The sequence below is a fragment of the Diabrotica undecimpunctata genome, chromosome 3, assembly GCF_040954645.1.
Source record: "Diabrotica undecimpunctata isolate CICGRU chromosome 3, icDiaUnde3, whole genome shotgun sequence".
Lineage (NCBI taxonomy): Eukaryota > Metazoa > Arthropoda > Insecta > Coleoptera > Chrysomelidae > Diabrotica > Diabrotica undecimpunctata.
Genome location: NC_092805.1, coordinates 136,037,256 through 136,062,162, shown reverse-complemented (window position 1 = coordinate 136,062,162; position 24,907 = coordinate 136,037,256). Strand labels below are relative to the sequence as shown.

The following is a 24,907-nucleotide window of genomic DNA, read 5'->3' as shown; positions in this document are numbered from 1 at the left end:
TATAAAATGCAAAAATTTAATGCTAAGCATTCTACGACCAAGCGGCATCTACATAATAAAATATCTAAAGTTGCATTTCTTGTCCCACTTTTTCATATTTTAGGAGCAGTAATAAGGAACTAAAATCTTGTTCAACTTCTCTATAATATATGTATAACTTCAGCCGAGACTGAAAAATGGCAGTGAAAGATCCTTCTATATGCGTCTATATTTGTACTGTATAAGCAATGTGGTAATTGCGAGAATCCCCTTTTTACATTCAATGGGTAAAATTGAAAAAATGGAGACTTAATCGATTGAAGGTGTCTATTAATTCTTCCTTAACTAATTTACATTGAAAAACCTGAACCTTCTATTAGAATTCAATAATACATTTGCTCGAGAATTATTGTTGTTGAAACGAACACTATTATATTAACATTTTATAACATCTATGGTCTAGGTTTAAAACTTCACACCTTGTCCTCGTAGAACGCATTAGAACTGACTAAAAACCAATAATAAAACTGTCTGTCAAATATTTAAACAAAGCCAATAGACATTTTTTCCATAGATGTCTTAAGGTTTTTTCCAAAATTATCTTAATAATTTCCAAAAGTGATAATGAATAAGATCGCAGCAGATAGGTAAACTAGACATGCAAGAAATATAAATATAATAAATGTTAAAGAAGCGTCAAACTCAAACAGCATACCGGTAAAAAATAAACTAAGATTAGGTTACATGTAATCGTTGACTTCTTTTTATTTATTTTATATGTTTTAAGTTTTTTTATTTGTATTCTGTTAATTTTTGATTAATCTTAAGTCATTTTTCATTTGATTTTAGAAAAATTTAGATAAACTGTGTGTACAGTATATCTAGGTGAAAAAATGTGATGTAAGTTACTCGACCAGTAAACCATTTACTGATTGCTGACTCATCATACACAAAAATTTACACCTTTGCTGTGCTGCATCGTCTATTGGTTCTCGCTAAATAGATATGGACATATCAAGCGGAAAAATTTAAGTACTATATATCTGTAATAATTTAATAATATTTAAAACATTAAACAACGTTGTCCATTGTCATTTTAATGTACTCATTTTTATTTTATTAGATCTTACAGTCCACTTAGTCCTAGTTCTCAACCGATGTCGCCTGATGTGATTGATAGCCCTCGCAGCGGAAGTCCCGTCGAGATACCTCAGATCGATTTAATGAATGAGATGGAAGACTTGTTACAGTTTCGACTCGATACGCCACCGGTCGACAGATCTGTAAGTAGTTTTTGGGTGGAATTCGGTGGGTCATTGTTCATGCTTTCATTTTCTGCTTTAGTAGTGGTTAATTTGGCGAAAAAAGCTAGCAATTAAGAAACTTATATAATAAAGTAAAAAAACTTCCAATGTAATTGGTGTACCATACATAGTGATCTAAATTACTAAAAAGTAAACTTTGAATAAATCAAAAACGTTTTCTCTCTATAAGCCGTACAATGGGCTATGATGTATCGGTTACGTAAATAATTACATACTAGTGGTTTCAGAAAACGTACATCAGATTACCGTTCTCAAAACATGATGTGTAAAAACGGTATGATGTATCATGCCCTGCGTGCTATGCGTAAAATGACCAAGCCACAGCAGAAAATTACATAAAATGTTATTTATGGTTCTGTCATATCCTTAAGATCTGTCAAATAATTCAAATTAACCTAACTTTTGGCTTCGTGTTTGTTTTTGAAAAAATGGATTTTGTAAATTTGTTATTACTCAATGAATTGAATGATGTGGCAGAAAGAAATTATGTAAATATAGAGCGATGTCAGTTACGGGACACCAGTAACCCATATGAAATAGATAACCAGCTCTAGCTCTGACAAAGAGCTAACTAAATTGCAATAGAATTAAAGGTTCTCTCCCTACTTAATTTTGTAGGAAATGGAAGTTACCAAAAATGTACTGGTAACCACCTGTTATTTTCAATGGAACAAAGTACATTTCGTAAAGTATTAACAAAAGTAACTGCATGGATAGTGGAACACTCGGTGCCAAAATGGTGAAAAAGATGAAGTAGAGCCTGTAGTTCCAATAGAAATTATTCCAAAGGAGGCAAATCAAAAACAATGGTTGGGTGTTGGAAGCACAGTGAATAAGAAGTGTTATTGCTGCAAACTTTGTGTAGTGAAACAAAAACTTAATATTTTCATAATTTATACATTTCACAACAATAAATAGTGATACAGTTTTATAATCAAATATAGTTTAGTAATATAATTTTACAATTTTGTGATATTTCATCATTTTATAATATATATGATAGAGTTTTATAATCTAGTATAATTTAGTGATATAAATATTAATATTGCAATTAATTACAAAAGCTCAAAACAAAGAATCTAAAACATATTAGTTAGTGGCTCAAAAATTTTTAAAATCTTTAGATAATACGAAGATATTATATTGCTTCAAACTGTATTATAATATATTAATTTAAAAATGTTTATATATTGTTAAAAACAAAAACATAAATCATGTATGTTACAATTAATTACAAAAATTACACAACTAACAAAATAAAAATATATGACAACCTGGCTCAAAGGTTTTGAAAACCCTTAGAGAATATAAAGAAATGTTATCGCTGCAAATGTTATGTTATAAAATATTTAAATAAAAATGTTTATCCTCAGTTGATTTTATAATTATATGATATATAAGCAATATATATATATATATATATATATATATATATATATATATATATATATATATTTATTTATTTATTTATGTATCACTACAAACTTTGTGTTATAAATAATACAATAATACAAAAAAAGAATACAATTTCAAAAATTAAAACAAACCTAAAATATACTACAAAGTAAACCTACAAATACACCTAAAATATACTACTACAAAGAACAATGTTTGTAGCACAGGCATTACTTTGAGTTGTATAGAACCTTTATGGAACCTGACATAAAATTCATCAAGGTGGCATGACTTACATGGATAGAGCATTTCATCAGGCAAGAGGTAGGTGCAACCGTCGGAAAGGTTTTTAACAGAAGAGGGCTGATGGGACAATAAACCAGAAGAAGACCATGACTTAGGTATCAAGACAATTTAGAGAATGATTTAAAATCTATTGGAGTTAGAATGTAGAGAAGAGTTGGTAGACACAGGGGTGAATGGAGGATTGTCTAAAGATTATTTGCACAAGTAGGGTTTTACACTACAGCCCTGTTAAATCTGGAAACATTATATATTCCTGTTTTGCATTGATGTTGACTAATGATAATGGTAAAAAAATCTAAAACAAACTAAAATATATTACAAAATGGTCCAAATGTGCTCATAACCCTTAGAGAATATGAAGAAGTATTATTGCTGCAAACTTTGTGTTATCAAATAAAAACAAATTGTTAAATAAAAGTGTTTATAATTAGTATATTTCATAATTATATGTAGGAAATGAAACATGTATGTTACAATTAGTTACAAAATCAAAAAAATAACACAAAGATCAAGACAAAACAAAAAATCTGAAACATATTACAAAGTGGCTCAACAATTTTTAGTTATAAAATTGTTAAATAAAAATGTTTATATTCAGTTTATTCTATAATTGAGATTTAATTTTATAAAGGACATGTTAAGTATGTTAAATATGATAATGTTAAAATGTTAAATAAAACTATTGCCTTTTAATTTTTACAGGTTGATTTCCTTTTCCCTCTGAAAAATATTATGCATCATAATAAACATAATACATCAATTATTAATCTTTACCTTTAAAATCAAATGTATTTATAATCTGAGGCTCCCCAAGATGAATCTTTGAAATGAGTTGCAAAATCTTCCACTCATTGAACACCTAAAAATTTAGCATTAATTTATTGAATTTGCTAGTAACAGAAATTAATTTTCTTACATGTCTTCATTGTTCCCCTGTTTTGTTAGGGCCACCATCTACTGTATTTACCATGATAGCAAATTCATGTCACAATTGAGCTGCTTTCTTAGCCTTCCTTGACTATTTTGCCAGTAAGCACTATTTATTTTTATGAAGTCTAACATCACTTCCAATTGTTTCCTGGTTGTTTTCTTTTTAATTGAAGCCATTAGTTTACTTTATTATAATGATTATAAAATAATAGTAAATTTTTCCACAAATAACATAGAATACAATAACATAACCTAACTAAGAGCGAAAACGTCACGTAATTTTAGACAGCTTAAAAATTACATTACATAAGATCAATTACATATCAAGGTAGGCAACCCGTTATACGTAGTTCTTACATCATACCGATTTGAAAATTTTTACATAAATGTGTTAAAATCGGAGTTTACAGCATGTAATTATTTCACATAAATGATACATCATAGCCCTCAATGACTTAATATAATTACGTTATTACTTTATTAGTAATTAGTAAATGTGATAATCGAAGCAGTCAGACAGTTGTACAGTACCAATTATATAATAATCAAATCTATTAAAGCAGAAAAGAACATTTATGGAAGTATAGTATATTATTTTTAAGTTGTTTGTGTTTGATTTGCAGCTTAAGCCAGTGCGAAGCTTAGAAAATTTCAAAAACACGTCACCCTTAAACAGCCCGGATAGATGGGCGGTAAATACCCGCGCTAGCGCACCCATGGCATCCCCCTCTAATCGCTTCTTCCTCCAAAACCTTGGCCATTCCCAAGAAACCCAAAACCTCCTACAATCTCCCGATGAAATATTTCTCTCTCCTCCTTCGGTTCCTCCCAGAAAACCGCCTAGAGACGCTAGCAGGAATCTCTTTAGCAGCACGCCGTTTGTGGTGGGTGGTGGGCACAGCGAGAACGGAGATCCTTTATTTTTTGTCGCTAATCAGCATTCCGTTGATATTGTTAAGTTATCGCCTCCATCGCATTCGCCTCGGCGGAAGGTAATGGTGTTTTTAGTGGAAAGCTTTTTCATTTTCGATTAGCCAAATTTTTACCAAAGTTGTCAATAATGTTATTCAATAATTTCAAAATGTTACAAAATAGGCATGCAACTTTTGTAAGAATTATGGCAAAGCAGAAACTACTTTTCTGAAAACATTTGCTTATAAACTTTAGCTCCATTTATAGCATTTTTGGCATACATTTCTGATCATGTAGTTCGTATATTTCATTAATATTATACCATTTATAGCTTTATGAATCTTACATTATACATATCTAAACTATTGCTATAATAATAATAATGCAGAAGATATCATCGATTGTTAAGGAGAATTTATAGCTGATTTACTTTTCACCTCAGGGTATGTTAATTCACCCGACAATTTGTTTTTGACTCTGGGTACGTTGAATACTTGAGTTACCATCACCAACAACATATACTTCTCCTAAAAAACATATATATTGTAAGCTCCTGTCCCTTCGGGAAGTGTTTTTAGCTGGAAATAGATTTTAAAAAGCTGGAGGATACCACATGAGAACGGCACTCAGTTTTTGCGACGAAATTAGTCGTGGATAACAAGTTCAGATGTTAAAGGTTCCAACAGGATACGAGACAATGACGAAAAACATATAAAGGAAAGTAAAAAAAATTGGACGCCTTCTTATTTTTAATCAGGTGATTTAAGGAAACCTTATAACAATTAACAAAAAAAAATATAGGTACTAAAAGAAATGGTAACCTGGACTATAAGTTAGCACACCTAGGGATTTATAAAAAAAATTAAAAGTAAACTTATTGAACGATATATTTTCTCGAATACAAAGAAATTCTTGGCCGAAGAGAAGTTTTTATGAAAAGGAGACATCATCTTGGAAAAAAATTCAATAAAAATTGTGAAAGATCTAGTGTACATCAAAAATTAGACAACAGAAACAGTTGCATCAAAAATGTGAGGAAGTATATTACAAGCAATTCTTTTCAAAATTTTTAATCTATAGCTATTACTTATAAAAAAGTTAATTATTAATGAAAAATTAAATTCGATGCGATTTAGCATTGAAGAAAATGTTTCGAAACTTAAACCAAAGTATATGCATTTAATGAAATTTTACACCAACGAAGATCGAACACATTAGCTTCAGCCCAAACAATATACACTGTGTCCGTTAAGTATGGAACAAATTCTTTTTTAGCTAAACAGACCATTTTAAGAAATAATCCTAAAACACGTCGATTTTTGATTTTAATTTACCGTATTTTAAAATTATATTCTAATATACAGGGTGAATTACTTTCGAGTAATGACGTCACCGTCATTTTTTTTTTAATGGAACACCCCCATTTTGTCTCAATTTTCGGACTACTCTAGCTGAGCTGATTCCAAAAATGTATCATATGTTGATTCAAATTGGTACAGGGTGGACAAAAATACAATAGTTTTGTGTGTGCTCATAAAGTAACGCATTAGGTAAATTAACAATATCAAAAATACTTATTGTCTAGCGGACAGAATATGAAAGAAATTATTTCTTATCGATTTAAAAGAAACAGTAGTAGTAATAATTTAGTAATTTATTGATGTTCAGTGACAGTTTAGTACTACAAAATTTTTGGTATTTGTGAATGTTTTAATTATTGCTTAGATTTAATTTGAAGTAGAAATGGATTTAAGTGTAAAGCACAGAATTGAATACTTATGATGATTGGGTATGGAGACAGATCGGGAACTCAGATGGAAGTGTGCAATTTGTTTGATGATAAATATCCAGAAAGACCTATAACGCGTTCAACAGTCAGTAAGATTGAAAAGAAATTTCGAGAAACTGGTACGGTTGAAAATGCACGGAAATCAGGTCTTCCCTCTGCAAATGCTGATACAGCATTAGATGTTTTACTTAGTTTTGAAGAAGATGCGCACACTTCTGTGCATAAAGTTAGTCGCGATATCGGTGTTAGCAAAACAACGGTGCACAAACTATTAAAGCTTGAAAAATGGCATCCTTATAAAATCAAACTTGTGCAGGAATTAAACGAAGATGATCCCGATAGAAGAATGCAATTATGCGAAGCAATGATGGATAACTGCCACCGAGACCCTCTCTTGGTACAAAACATTTTTTTTTTTCTGATGAGGCCACTTTCACGTTAAATGGCGAGGTTAACCATCAGAATTGTAGATACTTGGCAAAAGAAAACCCCCACTGGATGCGTGAGCATCATACACAATACTCGCAAAAGGTAAATGTATGGGCTGCAATTGTAAGAAATCGAATCATCGGACCCTACTTTTTCGAAGGTAATTTAAACGGGGCAACGTACCTTGAATTTTTAAGGGGGTATCTCATACCTACTTTACATACAAAGCACGTGGTGTTCGTGTGTATTAAGGTATAAAAAAAGTGCTTATTACAAGCTTAAATTTTTATTTTAAGGAGATCTTTTCGGAATTAAATCATTCCATCATCAGTTTAATAAAAAGTTGTTAAAAACATTGTATGGCCACATAAAAAACTTTGGAAGGACATCCGTATTAAAATATAATCCTCATGGTATTTATCAAGGTAAATGCAATAGACTTAACTTATTGATTATTAAAAACTGAAAATGGGGGCATCTTACATGACCCCCTGTAGCTGGTGAGGTTTTTTCGACTTACATTACCTCTGATCTGTTCTGGAGTCTTGGGCTAACTCAGTTAACTAAAATCAGATCAGAGGTAATGTAAGTCGAAAAAACCTCACCAGCTACAGGGGGTCATGTAAGATGCCCCCATTTTCAGTTTTTAATAATCAATAAGTTAAGTCTATTGCATTTACCTTGATAAATACCATGAGGATTATATTTTAATACGGATGTCCTTCCAAAGTTTTTTATGTGGCCATACAATGTTTTTAACAACTTTTTATTAAACTGATGATGGAATGATTTAATTCCGAAAAGATCTTCTTAAAATAAAAATTTAAGCTTGTAATAAGCACTTTTTTTATACCTTAATACACACGAACACCACGTGCTTTGTATTCAACAGGTATACTAGCCACTCCTGGATATCTCCACGTCATGGTTTGTTCCAGTTTCACTTCTACTTTACGTAATTTGTTTCCCAGCAGACGTAATCCTGGAGGTTTTGATGAAAGTTTATGGTTTCAACAGGATGGTGCACCTCCACATTATGCTGTAGATGTTAGAAGGTACCTAGATGAAATTTTTCCGAACAGGTGGATTGGTAGACGTAGACCTATTGAATGTCCAGCGAGGTCATCAGATTTCAATCCTTTGGATTATTTTATGTGGGGCTATCTGGAGAATGTTGTGTATCAAACGAAACCAGCAAATATTCAAGAATTACAACAGAGAATTCGGACAGCAATAAACAATATTTCTCAAGACACAATAAACAAGGTTTAAAAAGAATTTGTACAACGTTTGGGTTACTGTCCAATACAGCAAGGGCTGCAGTTCGAACATTTATAAAGTCATGTATTTCATCATATTCTGTCCGCTAGACAATAAGTATTTTTGATAATATTGTTAAGTTAACTAACGCGTTACTTTATGAACACACACAAAACTATTGTATTTTTGTCCACCCTGTACCAATTTGAATCAACATGTGATACATTTTTGGAATCCGCTCAGCTAGAGTAATCCGAAAATTGAGACAAAATGGGGGTGTTCCATTTAAAAAAAATGACGGTGACGTCATTACTCGAAAGTGATTCACCCTGTATATTAGAATATTATTTTAAAATAAGGTAAATTAAAATCAAAAATCGACGTGTTTCAGGATTATTTCTTAAAATGCTCTGTTTAGCTAAAAAAGAATTTGTTCCATACTTTACGGACACAGTGTATATCCCCTTTACATGCAGCCATTGCTGCTGCTACTCGCGTTGTCCACTGTCCTGCTTGAAATAATTCCACGGCAGCATGTCCGTGTGTTTTGTGTTTTAATTTTACAAAATTATCTTAAAGTTTTAAAAACAAATGAGGTAGAAAAAAAAGTCGATGTCGAGAAAGTCTTTTATTTGGATAATAATCTAAAAAAGGCTTCAAACATTTTTTTACAGAGGGAATATGACAAACTTTTTCAATGAACTAACTTATGAGGAATCCGGAGAATTTTTTAGCTTTTGCAGAATGTCACGCATAGATTTTAAATTTTTGCTTCAGAAGATTAAGCCCATGATAAAAAACAGACCAAAGTAAGAATTCCAATACCACCAAAAATACGCAATAACATTACTATATTTGGCCACTGGGGATAGTTACCAAAGTTTGCATTATTTACTGAAAGTATAATCACCAGCAATTTCGCTGATTGTTTGTAGGTACCTCTTTGTTGCAGGAAGTTGCTTGTTGTCGTTTTAAAGGACCAATTTTAAATTTAAAGGACAAACCGCTTCGGGTACATTGTGCTTTTTTGTGGTCTTTATGTGAAGAATTCCACAACAATCTCTCATTAGCATATAGCTCTAAAAACTTTAGCACTTTGTCATTGCTCCACTCAACCATAGTTAACGAAAAATTTACCAAACAATAAACAAATAAGTCCGTGCACCGAAAAGACAGCGTGCAGCATGTAAACAGTCACTGTCACTCGCACTGCAAGTCCTTTGATTTCCGTACGACAGCGGCAGTGAGATGAGTAATGGCAGCGCGAGCGACGTATTTATATACTCAAGCTGCCAACTTCCCTGTTCAATTCCCTACTCACTGCCGCGGAAGTGAGCTGCATGTAAAAGGAGTAATAACAAAAAACGGGATTTGGCACTCTGGAAGTTACCGAGGAAGGGAAGCATAGCTTTCTTATCGTTCATTTCAAATTTCATTTTATTTGACCATTTCAATTTATTGTCAATTTATTTTATTTTATTTTTTTCTTTTATTTTGGTAAGAAACACACATAGGCCTGCTTTTAATACTCAAGGTAGTGTATGTTGGCGTAGGTTAGACCATTCTTGTTCTCTTGAATGATTCTGTTCGCCCTTGTAACTGGTGCGCTGGTTTAACTTCGTTAGTGGACCGTATCTCTAGTAAAAATTAAAGGATATGTGCACAGATACCAAATTTATTATCCAAATTCTTATAACAAAATAATATCGACTATATCGACATGCCATCCGTTAACCTATATTTTCGACCGACTGTCAGTCTCGGCTGGCGGGTTTCAACTCTTCTCTTTTTCGGCAAGACATGAAGTGTCAACCGCCAATACAGCTAAGGCCCCGTCTACAAATGCGCGGCAAATTTAAATAATTCTCATTATTTTACATTTCTAAACAGTGTATGGTCGCGCGATTCACAGTTCCGTTCGTAACCCGCGATAAGAAAGCTATGCTTCCAATAAATAAAATTCGGTCCAGTTTGGCCTTTTTAATTGATCTTAGTAATAGTCTATCTAAATTGAAGTTCCTTCCGTCTGATGAATATACAAATCAAACATTCGGGAACCTTTTGGAAGTACAACAACTAGCCAGCACTTACAAGTCGATACACCATAAAAAGACTCCATATCTATTAGAATACTCTATCGGAAATCGATTTCTAGACAGTCTCGCTTCCAGCGAAGACTTACCAGTCTTCCTCGAGCACCGAGCTAACACATTATTCAGGTAGTTGGTATAAATAGCGGCAAAGAGTTTGTGGTGTTTTTTTGTTTCCTTTCTTCAGTTTTGTGGAATTCCTTGTCTATATGTGTTATTAAAACCTTTTAGCAGGTTTTTTTCTTCCTGCAAAGCATTTCCGTTGGAGCAAGTGTTTTGGACTCAGTCTTACATTGATTTGATGATTCTATTTTTGATATTTATGTTGTGGTTTGAGTAATAATTTAAATATGTGTTGGTGTGAGGTGGTTTTAGGTAGACTTTAGTTACATATCTTATATCCTTCTTTGTGATCAACACATCCAGAAAAAGTAGTTAGTTGTTGTTTTCCTTTTCCATGATGAACTTGATTGATTATTCTTCACAATACATAAAAAAATTGTTCAGTATTCTGGTCCATGAGGCTAAATGGAAAACACATCATCTACATATCTCCGCCATATTGCGGGTTTTTGATCTTGTTTGTCATGTTTTGTTGTTTATTTACGGTATTTACAAATTACTTGTCAAATAGACTGTATTCTGAACAGTATTAAAACGATAACATCGGTTTTTTAACTGAACTTTTGGACCCCACTAGTATAATGACACAGGTGCTTGGTTAGTTTTGTGAAAAATTTCTTAGTTAGTTTTTCAGAACCCATTTTCATGTTGTTAAATTTTCACTTAATTATTTCAATTTCTGACGTGATCATCATTAGTGCATCCTCACCTTAAAAATAAAGATTCCGCTTCTATGTAATGTAGTTAAATAATCATCCTATTTTTAGGGACATAAAAAATGGCACATGCTCCCTCTAGTCTCTTAACCCATCTTCCTCTTTTAGTTCCATGACCGTTATCAATCGTTGGATATCATGTTGGCTACCACACTCGCTATCGTGACTTAATTAACAGCAGCTCTAAATAATGATATAGTCTATTTTCCGTACCATTGTCTTAGATTTTTCAGCCATGATGTTATTCTTCTACCAGGACCACGTTTACTTAGGATCTTTCCCTGAATGATCAGATGTAAAAGTTCATATTTTTCAGGATGTTTGTATTTATATTCAATTTACTAATGTTTGTATTTTGAGAACGATTTCCGAAGTGAAAATTGAAACGTCAATAAACTTACTTTAACCTTTAATTGTGGCTTATTCCCATTTAAATAGTAATTATTTTCAGGATGTGTCTCATAATGTGACCGAAGTATTTCAGCTTGCGTCTCTTTATTGTATTGACTAGGCGTCTAAGAACCTCCGCATTTCTTACTCTGTCGACCCAGCTTATTCTTAGTAGTCGTCTACCCACATATCAAAGGCTTTCAAGTATTTAAATATCGCCGCACTTAGAGTCCACGCTTTCACTCCATACAGTAGCAATGGAAATATATAGCAATATATCATTCGAACGCGGGCTTGTACTATTCTGCTTTTAATTTCTATTGTTGGATCCCAGCTGCCATTGATACTACTGCCGAGATACACTACTCTGTTCGGTACGGCAACTCCTTCGGCATCTCCCTTTTATACCTCCTGACTTTATATAATTTTGTTTGCTAATTATCAAATATTTAGTTTTCTTAACATTGAGTTTTAATCCATACTGATTACAGGTTTGCTTTATTTTGTTCATTAAATTTTGAAGATCTTCTGCTAGCACTAAGGTGTCGTAGGCATATCTAAATTTATTTACGGTTACACCATTCACAATAATACCTTCTGTCTCCGTTAGGGCTTCCTTAAATATTTCTTCTGAATGCAAGTTAAGGAGTAAAGGCGTTAGTATACAGCTTTGTCTCACTCTTTATCGTCCAATCCAGCTGTTTTCAATATTTCTAGCATTTTATGTCGAACCTTGTCAAAAGTTTTGTCAAAATCAATTTCTTAGATGTATACATTTTGATTTATATCTCAGCATCCTTGGATCAGAATTTGGATACTGAACAAGACTTATCTCGTCCCCTGCGTGAGTATTGCTAATTATATCCTCTAGTATATTGTATGTTCTGCTAGGTATTACTCGCAGGAAGATCTTCTTTTGGTATTTGGACAAATGTCGACTTGAGCCAATCAGTTTGCAATATCTCAGTGTCATAAATTCTGTTAAAGAGACCACACAATGCTTTAATTCCATTTTCTTCCAAAAACTTTAGTATTTCAGTACTTAGTTCATCGGGGCCAAGTGCTTGTTCATTTTTTGTCGTTTGTATTACCTATATAACCTCACTTTCTGTTATAGATGGACCTGTTATAACAATCGGTGTATAGTGTTCTACTCTTTCATCTTCAAATTATTCAGAAATGTAATTTTTGCTTTCTTTTTACTGTTCATTGATAGGTATCTAATATTCTGTGTCCCTTTTTTTCTTCTAAACTTTGGGATAGTGGTTTCCGTTTGTGGAAACGGTAGTGTGTACGTTTTCCGATTGTACCTGCTCAGGTGTTGGAGTGACGTCACGCTCACTGACAAGTCGAGTCATTTTTTCTTTTCGTCAGGTTATCTGTTTTTTTTTTCGTCTTATGTCAGCTTCTTCTATTTACTAATTGAACGTCCACTGCTTGACATGGGAACCCATTATTTCATACACTTCTACACACAGGCCTCCGTTCTTTAGTCCAGTGCTCGACACAGATCTTTCGTTCAATACTCTACATAGGTCTACGATTATTTCCTCCAGTGCTGTACATAGGTCTACGATTATTAGTCAGTCAGTTCAGTGTTTTATTGTTACATCAAATGAATTTCCATCAAGTAACGGTCGAATCCATCAATTACATAAACAAATAGTTTTTATAATAAACCATTTGCTCAGCTTCTTGTTCTTCATTTACAGTAATGGGCCCCTTGGTCGGGATCCAAAATTGTATTTAGTACAGTTCATATGATTTGATAGTCACTGTACATTGAGTAGAAGCAGAGCAGACATATAGAATGTTAGGGAGTCGATATACAGTATTAATTTTACTTCTTGTCTTGTGAACTTATATGAACTACATAGATTTTGGTATAAACTACGAATACTTATAAATATAAGTTGTAATTCAATGATTTAGTTAAACTTACTATGCATCACTAAAAGCGTTTTGTTTTAGCAGAACCAAGAGACTGAAGACTTAATCAGACTGGACTCTACATCAGATATCGACGATTTCGATCCTCTCGTATCAAAATCCACACCAACGCTTTCCGGTAATAAAAACAAACTTCCACTAACGATATCAAATCCTCTGTATACGTATGAAAACAGCAGTATTAAACAAAACGGTGGCGTTTCGAACTCTAGTTTCCAACAACAGCAACAAGTGCCCAGAGAGACGCAGAACGACCAAGATTTACTGCAGGAGTACGGCTTAAACTTTAATTTCTCCAACGTACAGAATCAGAACAATTTCGATCCATTTGGTAACAGTAGTAAAGTCAATGTGAAGAGCCAGTGGACAAAGTTTGATTGAAAGTGATATTGTGAACGAGCCATTGATTTAAAACATATTTTAATCAAATTTAAATCTATTTTTGGCTTGGCTTATTTTCATTTTCGCTGGTATATTTAGTTCAGTAACTTATTTGCAAAATAGTGACAAGATATCTAGAATACAAGTTTGCCTAAAGTTTATTTAACAATACGTTGCGGGAAAAGGTAAGTTTAGGAAACAAATAGTTATTGACAGATATTGAAATAGTTTATTATGTTTTTCAAACAATATGTTCTAACTTCCATTTATTCACCAAATTAGAGAAAGAAGGAAAGTGCACAGGCTTCAGAAATTTACGTAAAAGGTAAAGACATATAGAAATAAGACCCGTAATAAATTTACATGTACATGTATATGTACATGTTTTTATTTAGGGACGTACCCATGTTTATATAAATTATTGTCTTCCAAGAGAAGCATACCTGTCTTAAGACTTTATTGAAAATTCCGCGAGATCTTAATTGTCATTTTGATATGAACCTTCGTTCTTTGTTGTTATCGTTGGTGGTCTAAAAAGTGTGTGGCCTAATAGAGAAAACTACAATTTATGCTTTCAAAGAACTTTTGTTTCTGAACATAATCTTCTCTTGTATCAATACATTGTTATCCTTTTTCTATGGTGTTCTTCTTGCAGCCACAAATTTTTGCCACAGTTGTAGGTATAACGCCAGGAAAAGCCTATCGTTATTTAAATATTTTTTCTTAACCGTTTCACGGACAAGTCAGAGACTCCACCATTTAAATTATTTTCAAAATCGTTCATGTTATTCTTTAATATTAATAGTACTACAATATATATAAATATCGCTACCTACAAGACTGTCACATGTCAAAATGTGACAATTTTTAGATATGGCCATTTAAGTAATCGATAAATTTTAAAAAATATGAAACTATCCATAACTGGAACAGGCTAATATTTTGGATTTGATGTGTATAGCCTGTAAAAAGCTTTAGGCGGTCCCATACTTCCTTATCCTATTTTAGGCCATAAAATTCTAGAGTTGTGACATTCTTTAAAAAAAGTGTTCGGTGTTTGGAGATAATTCACTTCTTTATTAAAATTGTTTTGCGTATTTTTCAAAAATGGATATTTGTCACATAAGAATAAAGACGCTATAGTGTAAAAAATAAAAAATACTGTTATTCGGTAGTAAATTATAGTTAAAAAGATACTTGTCCTTTAATTTGAAAATTCATTCTTCAACTTTATATAATGCACTCTCTTCATTGTTTTTGACATGTGAAAGTCGACTTTAGCATGCGTGTACCCCTAAATCCTTGAGACATTTTTATAATCTGAAATAATTCCAACTGGATTTTTTAAGAACGTCATAAGTCAAAATAATTTGTAGATAGTTGGGTTCAAAAATTCAAAAAGTTTTCTAAACTAATAATTGTTTAAACTGACATAACTCAAAAGAATACTACAACTTATTTAAAACGTAATCTCAACTTTTTTACAAGACTGACATAACTCAGAATAATGCATTATTCTTCATAGAAAGTATTGTATTATCTTATTGTGTTTTTGAGAAAGGATGACATATCTCAAAATATGACAATATTATGCAAAATGTTGAACCAACTATTAACAATAACGACACTTCTACCATCTGACGGCCATTTTCATAACTAACTTTATGGTGTTATCACACAAAAAAAATATAGAATAATACGGTCCACTTTTCATTTTTTTTTTTAGATGTGACGGTCATCTTCCAATGAAGAGCATCTTTATCAAAACGATAAAATTTTAAGATTTGTTTATTTCAAAAGTATAATTATAATTATTTAATTATTGAATAATGCACTAAATGCATAAAATATAAAATAAATACATTAATCAGTGTAAAAAAAGGCATAGAATTCAGATATAAATAAAATAATTTTAATCTAAGTTCTCATGTCTTGTTTAGAAATCTAATCCGGGATATAATTGTTTCCAAAAATTGTTTACATTATTTTTTTTTATTTTTTATGGCATTGATGGCATCACAAATTGTTTTTAAGTCTAGATTGGTCGGGCACAGGAATCTTTTATTGATTCTTGATATGCCTTATTTATACATTTACCTCAGTCCTATTTCTTTAAATTTTAAAAAATATAAAGGACTCGTATACCGTTTTCGGAGGCCTTCTTTACTAATAAATGAAAAAACCTACTGAAACCATCAAATTGTTCTTTATAGACTGAGAAATCAGTTCGATCAACACCAAATATAAATAGAGAGATATATAGTCTAGCAAACAAAAAATGAAATTAGTCATCCAAAATTAGTCGTCGTAAGTGGTCAAAAGTACCGAAATCATGTGACAATCACGAATTCTCAGAAATTTTGAATTCGATCATTGGCGGCGCTTAAGAAAATATGTTTCTATGCTGGTCACTTTATTGTAACAATAGAATATTATATTTCTGCTTATAATAATAATAATAATAATAATAATATCTAGTTTATAAAATAAGTTTTCATTCACAATAATAATGTGTCGACTGAGCTGATGCGCGACTATTTATATACGTAAAGATGTAAAATACTCAAATTTGTATATTCTTTTTATTTCAGAAGGATATTCCGTTATTTAGTCTATCAATAGAAAGAGTACATACATACTAGCAACCGCAGATACTTGTTTGGTCTGTATGCACATAACGTCTTCTAAAAACATGACAAAACGTGTTATTTGGAAGAAGTTATACATCGGGTCATGCATTACATGAATCATATTGTTATAAATACAATCCTCCCCGCAATTGAATCTACGTTTTGCTTTTAAGGCAGTAAATAGAACGAAACACAATTATCAAGATTCGAAGTTTATTTCTGACAAAAATTTAATTCTCTTGAGTGTCAAAATAACCGAGTTAGTCTATTTAATAGCGGAATTAATCAATGTCCTGGCATTATGTCGAAATGTGTTTACACAGCAAAATAGAGACAACGATTACTGCAACGAAGTAAATACTTTCATTTTGCAAACGTCAATAAAAATCTGAAAATTTCGCTAAACAAAATAAAAAAATTTGGTGCTTGAGAAATAACGAATTTTAAATATTTTTGATGCTCTGAACAAAAGCAGAAAATAATTAAAACGGAAGATAATAATGAGATAAAGAGCGTAATATATTTACAGAACAAAAACTAAAACTAAGAAGATGGACAGAACATTTTAAGGAAAAGCTTGAGGGAGGCGAACTCTGATATATCATTAAACCAAGCAGACAGAGAAAAGAGATACTATTTTTTTAGCTTCAAGTTCTAAATGTTTGCGAAAACTTTTCACGTTTATACTTTCCCTGCTAGTACTAGCTTCTTCCATTATTATTGAGTTAAACAATATTTAACAAAAGCAGTATATCGTTAAACACAAAGGCGCATGTATACTTCTAACACACAATGTACTTATAACTCTGAGGAAACTAAATATATACTAACCATGTATGCATCATTACTCTGCTACTGACACGGTAGAAGTCATAGCGAGAGATAAACTTGTGATAAAGTGATCACGCGTATGACCCATTTCATTTTTTCTTTGTTTGATTATAGTAACAAGTCGCTTTATAGCTGGCATCACTCTTATTTCATTATTTAGGACATCATCGTTAAACGTGACTCGTAGAATGCTCTACCTTTATATAACGACAACAATCCGCCTAAACAGTTTATCTCGGGAAATAAAACCTTTTGAAAATTAGTATGTAGAAACTCAAACCAGAATTGGTCCTACATAAGTACCTCGTCCTTTCAAGTCATCACATCATCATCAGTCATCAGTACATCACTGTATAAATATCACAAACACAGGAAGTTTAATATATGACTACACTATAATCTAATGTAACTACTTTTAATCGTCTGTCACGTCTTTCGTTACTCTGAAGTTTGCAGTTTGTAGTAACGAAATAAACAGCACTGGCTCTAGCAGTCTGGATCCACAACGACAAAAACTATTCTGCGAAATGTTCATGAAATTGTTAAGAAAAAATAAAACTATATATAACAGGACAAACAATAAAGTTGGGTAGGTGGTGGAAGTGAATAATATTGTACTTACCTTAAAATATATAACTGGTGACATATCAGTCTTGTTTACCATAAATACTGCAGATTTTCAAGAGCAAAATAAAAATGATATGAAATAAGCTAAGTTAAACTTAGATTTGTATTTAAAATTATAATTGTAAGTGTTATTTATATACAAGATCAATTTTATTTATTTTTAATTTTGAATTCTTTTTATCTTTATTGTTATATTTTTGATTTTTTTAATATATATTGAAAAAAAAAGAACTAAGAGAAAAATGTGTATACGAACGAAACTGAGACAATTTATGCTGTATAATCGTCGGTATTAAGCAGAAAAGCGTTGTGTACTTCATTTATTATAAACTGACCATGAGATCCCAACTAAAAATATGGTTGATGTATAATGTATAGGTTCCGTCAAGATATAAGAAATTTTGCCTGACGCTGGTGAGATGACCCTGCCGATTTTGTCGACCGTAGTATTATATAGTAGTGTTGAGCCGCTGAAAAGATGGAATGATCATGTGAATGCCACGCACTCTTAAATATTCCTCTTCCTATGTTATCACTTTTCCCACGTTTACACCGCTCAACAAAAACGAACTAACAATGTTTCTATAATATATTTATACCGTTTTTTAGAGGTTATTGATTTACATGAATTTTAAACATTTTCACAAAATTCACCAGCCGGCGAAAGTGAAACACAAATCATGATACATAAAACATTTAAGTTATAGTATCATAACACAAATAATGACGGTGTAAACAGTTTCCCATAAGGTCTAGTTTCGAGCGCCTGTCGATGCTTGCATTGAGTGATCATGCGACCTTGGATTCCATGTTTTCAGCGGCCAGTTATAATAACAAACAACAATCCCTCCAGGAGCGGATTCGCTAAAATTTACAAAAAAGTTCAAGTATAATATTTTAATAGGGGACTGAATAATAAATATAAAATTAAATATCATGTCACGTATTTGTATTTATATAGTTATATTATTATCTACAATGAAATAAGAGAAATGAACAAATTAATGAAAATACTATTAATAACATTAAAAGATTAAAAGAGTGGTATCAAAAATCAGAATTAAAAAAGATAACATTAAAAGAAGAAAAATAAAATTTTAGATGGAAAAAAATTAATACAAATTACAACTCTATGTCACTAGCCCTGTCATCTTCAATTGATTCTAATTCGTCTACAGCAAAAATTTTTTTAATATGAAGCATCGTGTAGGTAATTTAATTTTAATAATTTCTTTGCCCTGGCAGTTAACGAGTCAGTTATGTCAATAATATAAAGTCCTGTTTTATTAAACTGTTTCAAAACACACAAAGCGCTCGGATTAGTATTGCCACCCGTCGCAAAAATAATTGAGGTATTAGTAACAGCAACAGCTGTGAATTTCTTATATGTTGACGAAAACTATACTTCCATTGGCTATTAATACGTGTGCAATCCAAATGTGAACGCTCTTTGCCTATCATGCGTTGTTTTACTAAAATTCATCCCTATAAGCATGCCTTTGGTCAAAGCCAGTGGTCTTACAAAGTAAAGGGGTAATATTAAGTACCAAATTGTATCGCTTTTATTAGTTATTAATATTTTATTGCAGAGTCATTGGCAGACGCAACACTTTCCAATCTTGTCATGGATAAAATTAAATGTCGCATGTCATAAAAATTCACGAATTCGTTTGGTAGGTTTAAAGTCTCATCGAAATATCTTTCTGACTGTGTATGAAACCCCATCAATTTTCACTCGAGTGGCGAGTCAGGACATTTTGCTGTACACAGTGAAACATTCATGTTATTGTTGTTGGCTCACCCTCTTATGATTCGAGACGTGTGAACTGGAGAATTATCCTGTAATAAAAATCGATTATGAAGTCAAAACATTTACCACACCTACATGGTGAAAGGTAAACTTGTGTAGTAAACTTATCTTACTGATAACTGATAGTGATACTGATAGCCTGTCTAAATATTAAAACTACACATTTCATGGCATTTGGTCAAAATTATTGTTTGTATTCAGAAGGCAGTAAAGTGTTGGTAGATTTAGCAATATTAGTTTTTACAATAATTAATTCCATAGACAAATCAATAAATTAGGTAAGGTAATTTACTTAAATTCTATTTCTTTGATTTATTACTTGTCATTTGTCACTTATATACGAGGATGCTTTGGCATTAAACGTGTTGTTATTTATTTTTTAACATTTTTTTTTATTAAGTTTTTTTTCCAATACACATATATAAGCTTTTCCAACTTGTTGATCTGTTTCGCAAAGTAATTTTGCTCAAGCTAATCAAAATAGTATGAAGGTTCGACTATGGTCCCCATTGTTCGCTGAAGAAGGGCGTCCTCCGAACCAGTTTTAAGTTTGGGAACAAGGAAATACTCACAGCAGACTAATTCTGGTGAATACTGGTAAGCCAATTCTTCCTCAAATTGGTTTTGAAACAGTCAAATAGAGTGCATAGTACACTCCGGTTAGTGCTGTATCCCTTTTCAGATAACTAATCTGAATAATGCCTTTCGCATCTCACAAATCAGTCTTCATACACAATCCAGCTGATGGAGTGGAGTAACCTTCTTCGATTGGTCTCCTGCTTTTCTCCATTACGTTTTCTGTTTCTTTGCCTCTGGTGTATAGAAAAAAACTTATATTTTATCAACAATCAGGTGTCGGTTAAAAAAATTTTCGCACTGCGGTTTATCGTTGTTAAAACAAAGTTGCTCGTTTTGATTGACATCAAACAAATTCGTTCTTGTTTCAGCGTTGTTATTGATGTCCACAATGATGATTGAAGTCAGTTTATAATAAGTGAATTATAATTGCCAGAAAATAAAATACTCCTAATGATATTAAGGGCCGCGTAATGATTATTTCCTAACTTTATAAATGATATCATTAGAATATGAATATAGTATTTGCATACACAGTTTTTCTGCCGGTCTACATACTCTACCAATCTTGTTATTTAAGCACAAAATCAGGAAACTTATAATTTTTCAGGTATTATTCTGTACCCGATGTGACATATATGTAAAATCAAAAGACACTGTTGCAATTCCTTTATAAAATTTTAGAATTAGCTGTGATATACTCAAAAGATTTTTAATTTTATGTAGATTTTAATACAAAATTATTTTGTTAATTTGCACAGTAATTGTATCGTCAATGATATTAAATTTATAAATTTTTTGGTTCTTTTTCTTTTATATACCTCCTTCCTAGTTCTATTTTCGTGTTAATTGTTAGAGAAGTACAACCAGAACAGAGAAATTACAAAGAAAAATGCGTGATTTTATACTGCCAATATTCCGCATAAATTATTTCATACTTCATATTTTACGGGTCGTTCCCAATTTCAACAGATTAGAAGTAACCGGACTCACAAAGACGCAAAGAGGTCTGAATATTCTAAATACAAACAAAAAGATATTTGCCAAAAAGTGGCTAAAATAAATTGACACCCACGCCGGCTTGATGGCTGGATAACTAGAGGACTCAGATTAATGTCATTACTATAGTAAGATAGTTTGAATGGATATTCACATTAAAATTATATTAGAACTCGCTAGTGAATTCGGTGAGAAGATAGATGAGTGGAAGTGCCGGAACGTGCAAATTGACAATCAAAACATAAAAAAAGTTCTTTGCATACAGAATAGAATCATAGTTAATATACTGAAATAGCTAAACGTACATATATATATATATATATATATATATATATATATATATATATATATATATATATATATATATATAAATATATATATATATATATATATATGTATATATATATATATATATATATATATATATATATATATATATATATATTCAAAGGAGGGAAATTATTGTGTAAACAGCTGATAGACAAAGTATACTCTTTTCTATTGTATACTCCAATATATTTCGCCTATTTTCGTATGCATCATCATCAGGGAAAGCTACAATGAAGTTTATTAGATATGCACATATTTGACATCTACCATTTAAATTAAAGTGTATAATGTTGAAGTAAGGTTAGACATTTACTTGATGTACAATTTTGTTTTAAATAAATAGGTAGTTAGTAATTTTTTGTGTCATGATCGTATTAAGTTAAACAGTTAAGTAGTTTATCAGCAATCAACATTACTAATAAATTAAGCGACAGATCTTACGCAAACCTTTTAACTTTGGTTCTTCTGTTCTTGTCCAAGGCTAGTAAATAGGAGTATATTTCACTCAAAGGTTGAATATCTGATTGTTTGTTGATACAATTATCACACTGCTATGAAAGCCATCTCTAGAAAGATTCTCTTACTATGGTTACTTTCAACACCTAAGATTTTAAAGGAACTCCATAGTGTGATTATTATGTACATGTGTGGCAAGAGTAGATCTTTCTGGTTATAATCTACAGTCACTTTTGTGGGAGGTAATCCGATCTTTTATGAATTTTGAACTTTGTCCTATATATTTTTTATTGCAATCTGTACAAGGGATACTTTAGCGATTCTTTTGAAGGTGCAAAAATTGGCGAAGGAAAGTGCTACCCTACTATGTAGGACTGGTAGGACCATATGGGCTTGGTGAACGAAACGACAGAGGAGATCGCCTAATAGAATTTTGCCAGGAGCATAATGTTATAGCCGCAAATACATTTTTTAAATTGCCTATGCGACGCTTTTATACATGTAAATCGCCAGCTGACAAAGACAACAAAATCGTCAGAAATCAAATTGACTACATCCTAATAAAACACATATCGAAACTCAATTCAGGCAGTAAAGGCATATCCAGGAGCAGACGTATCCTCTGATCACAGTCTTTTTATTTCTAGGTTTCAACTTTAACTAAAAAAGACGCAAAAAAGCCGCAACAACAATAAACTTAACATAGAGAAACTAAAGTCAGAAGAAACAAAAGAAAATCTGAAACACGAAATCAACACAAATCTAGATAGACATCCAAGAAATAATTGCAACGTAGAGCAGCAGTGGCAATTCTTCAAAACCTCTATATTGGAGCCAAGTAAGAAAGTACTTACAACAACCAAATGTAAGAAAAAAGAGTGGATGACCGAGGAAATTCTAGAGTTGATGAATGAAAGGAGAAAAAACAAATCCAATACGATCCGTTATACACAGCTTCAAAACCAAATAAGAAGAAAAATTAGGGAGGCTAAAGAAACCTACTTCTCTGAAAAATGTAAAGAAATAGAAGAACTGCAAAACAGATATGATAACTTTAATCTACATAAAAAAGTCAAAGAACTAGCCGGAGTAGGAAGTAGAAGAACCTCGAATATATTGCTCGACAAAAATGGAAATATTATATTGGAGACAGAATAAAAACTACGACGATGAAAAGAGTACATCGAGGAATTATTTCATGACCAGAGAGAAGCTAGTACATCTGTAGATAGCCAAACGGGAGATGTAGGCCCAGAGATAACCAAATCAGAGGTTAGTCAGGCATTAAACTCAATAAAACCAATAAATCTGCTGGTCCAGATGAATTACCAAGCGAGCTATTAAAGTTGGTCAACGAGAAAAACCTGAACATAATAGTAGAACTGTTCAACGCTATCTATACTACGGGAATCATCCCTAGAGAAATTTTGACATCAGCATTTGTGTGTTTGCCAAAGAAAGTGAATGCCAAAGAGTGCAGTGACTATCGAACCGTAAGCTTAATGTCACATATCTTGAAAATTATCCACGCCAGAATTCACTCTAAACTGGAGCTGGATATTAGCGACACACAATATAGGTTCCGCAATGGTATGGGTACCAGAGAGGCACTATTCTCCTTCAACGTGCTGACGCAGAGATGTTTGGATGTTAACCGTCCTCTTTACGTCTGTTTTATAGACTACAATAAAGCGTTTGATAAAGTAAAACATGACCGACTCATCGAAATTTAAAAAAAAAAAAAACCTAGATGAAAGAGATTTAAGGCTAATAACAAACCTTTATTACAATCAGCGAGCAATAGTACGAATTGAAAAAGAGACATCTGAAGAAATGGAAATAAAGAGAGGAGTCAGGCAAGGGTGCATACTATCACCTTTATTATTTAACGCTTATTCTGAAGAGGTAATTCGAGAAAGGTAATTCATCTTCTGGAAGATGAAACAGTCGGCATAAGAGTAAATGGAGTCTTAGTTAACATCAGATATGCAGATGATACAGTAATAATAGCCGATAGTTTACAAGACCTGGAAAGACTCTTAAGTAAAATAGTAATGTGTAGTAGGGAATACGGACTCTCGCTCAATATCAAAAAGACGAAGTTTATGAAAATTTGTAAAAACAACCATAATACAATGATAATACTAACGAAATCTTGATAGTATAGGGCCAGCAGATCGAAAGAGTAAAAAAGTACACTTACCTAGGAACACTTATAACAGAAAATAATGACTACACTGCAGAAATCAAAGTCAGAATCAAAAAAGCAAGTTATAATTTTATGAAAATGAAAAAGGTCCTATGTGGCAAAGACTTAACATTAGCTCTTAAAGTACGCCAAACAAAATGTTACGTATACAGTGTACTATACTATGGAGTGGAATCATGGACGTTAAATCTAGACACAATGAGACGACTTAACGCCTTTGAAATGTGGACCTATAGAAGAATTATGAGGGTTTCCTGGGTAGATAGAGTTACGAACAATGAAGTACTTAGAAGAATAAGTAAAGAGAAGGAAGTTGAACTTACAATTAAAGAAAGAAAGCTACAGTATCTCGGACATGAGATGCGGGGCGAGAAGTATGGCATCCTGCGACTCATAATGCAAGGAAAGATAGATGGCAGAAGAAGCATCGGAAGAAGACGAATTTCATGGCTTAAGAACCTGAG

At 32.1% G+C, this 24,907-nt stretch overlaps 1 protein-coding gene across 4 annotated transcripts in view; it reads left to right on the top strand.

Moving 5' to 3' along the window:
- The window catches only part of LOC140437460 (DENN domain-containing protein 1B), a 118,059-nt gene extending 96,811 nt beyond the window's left edge, over positions 1–21,248 (top strand). Inside the window, exons 12-14 of one of the 4 annotated variants that reach the window (XM_072527001.1) lie at positions 1,103–1,262; positions 4,559–4,927; positions 13,619–21,248. In XM_072527001.1, coding sequence (XP_072383102.1) covers positions 1,103–1,262; positions 4,559–4,927; positions 13,619–13,975 — 886 coding nt within the window. In that variant the 3' untranslated portion in view covers positions 13,976–21,248. Of the gene's footprint in view, positions 1–1,102; positions 1,263–4,558; positions 4,928–13,615 lie in introns of all 4 variants that reach the window. The other 3 variants (XM_072527000.1, XM_072527003.1, XM_072527002.1) reach the window with 3 other exon arrangements.
- The last annotated feature ends 3,659 nt before the right edge of the window (positions 21,249–24,907 follow it).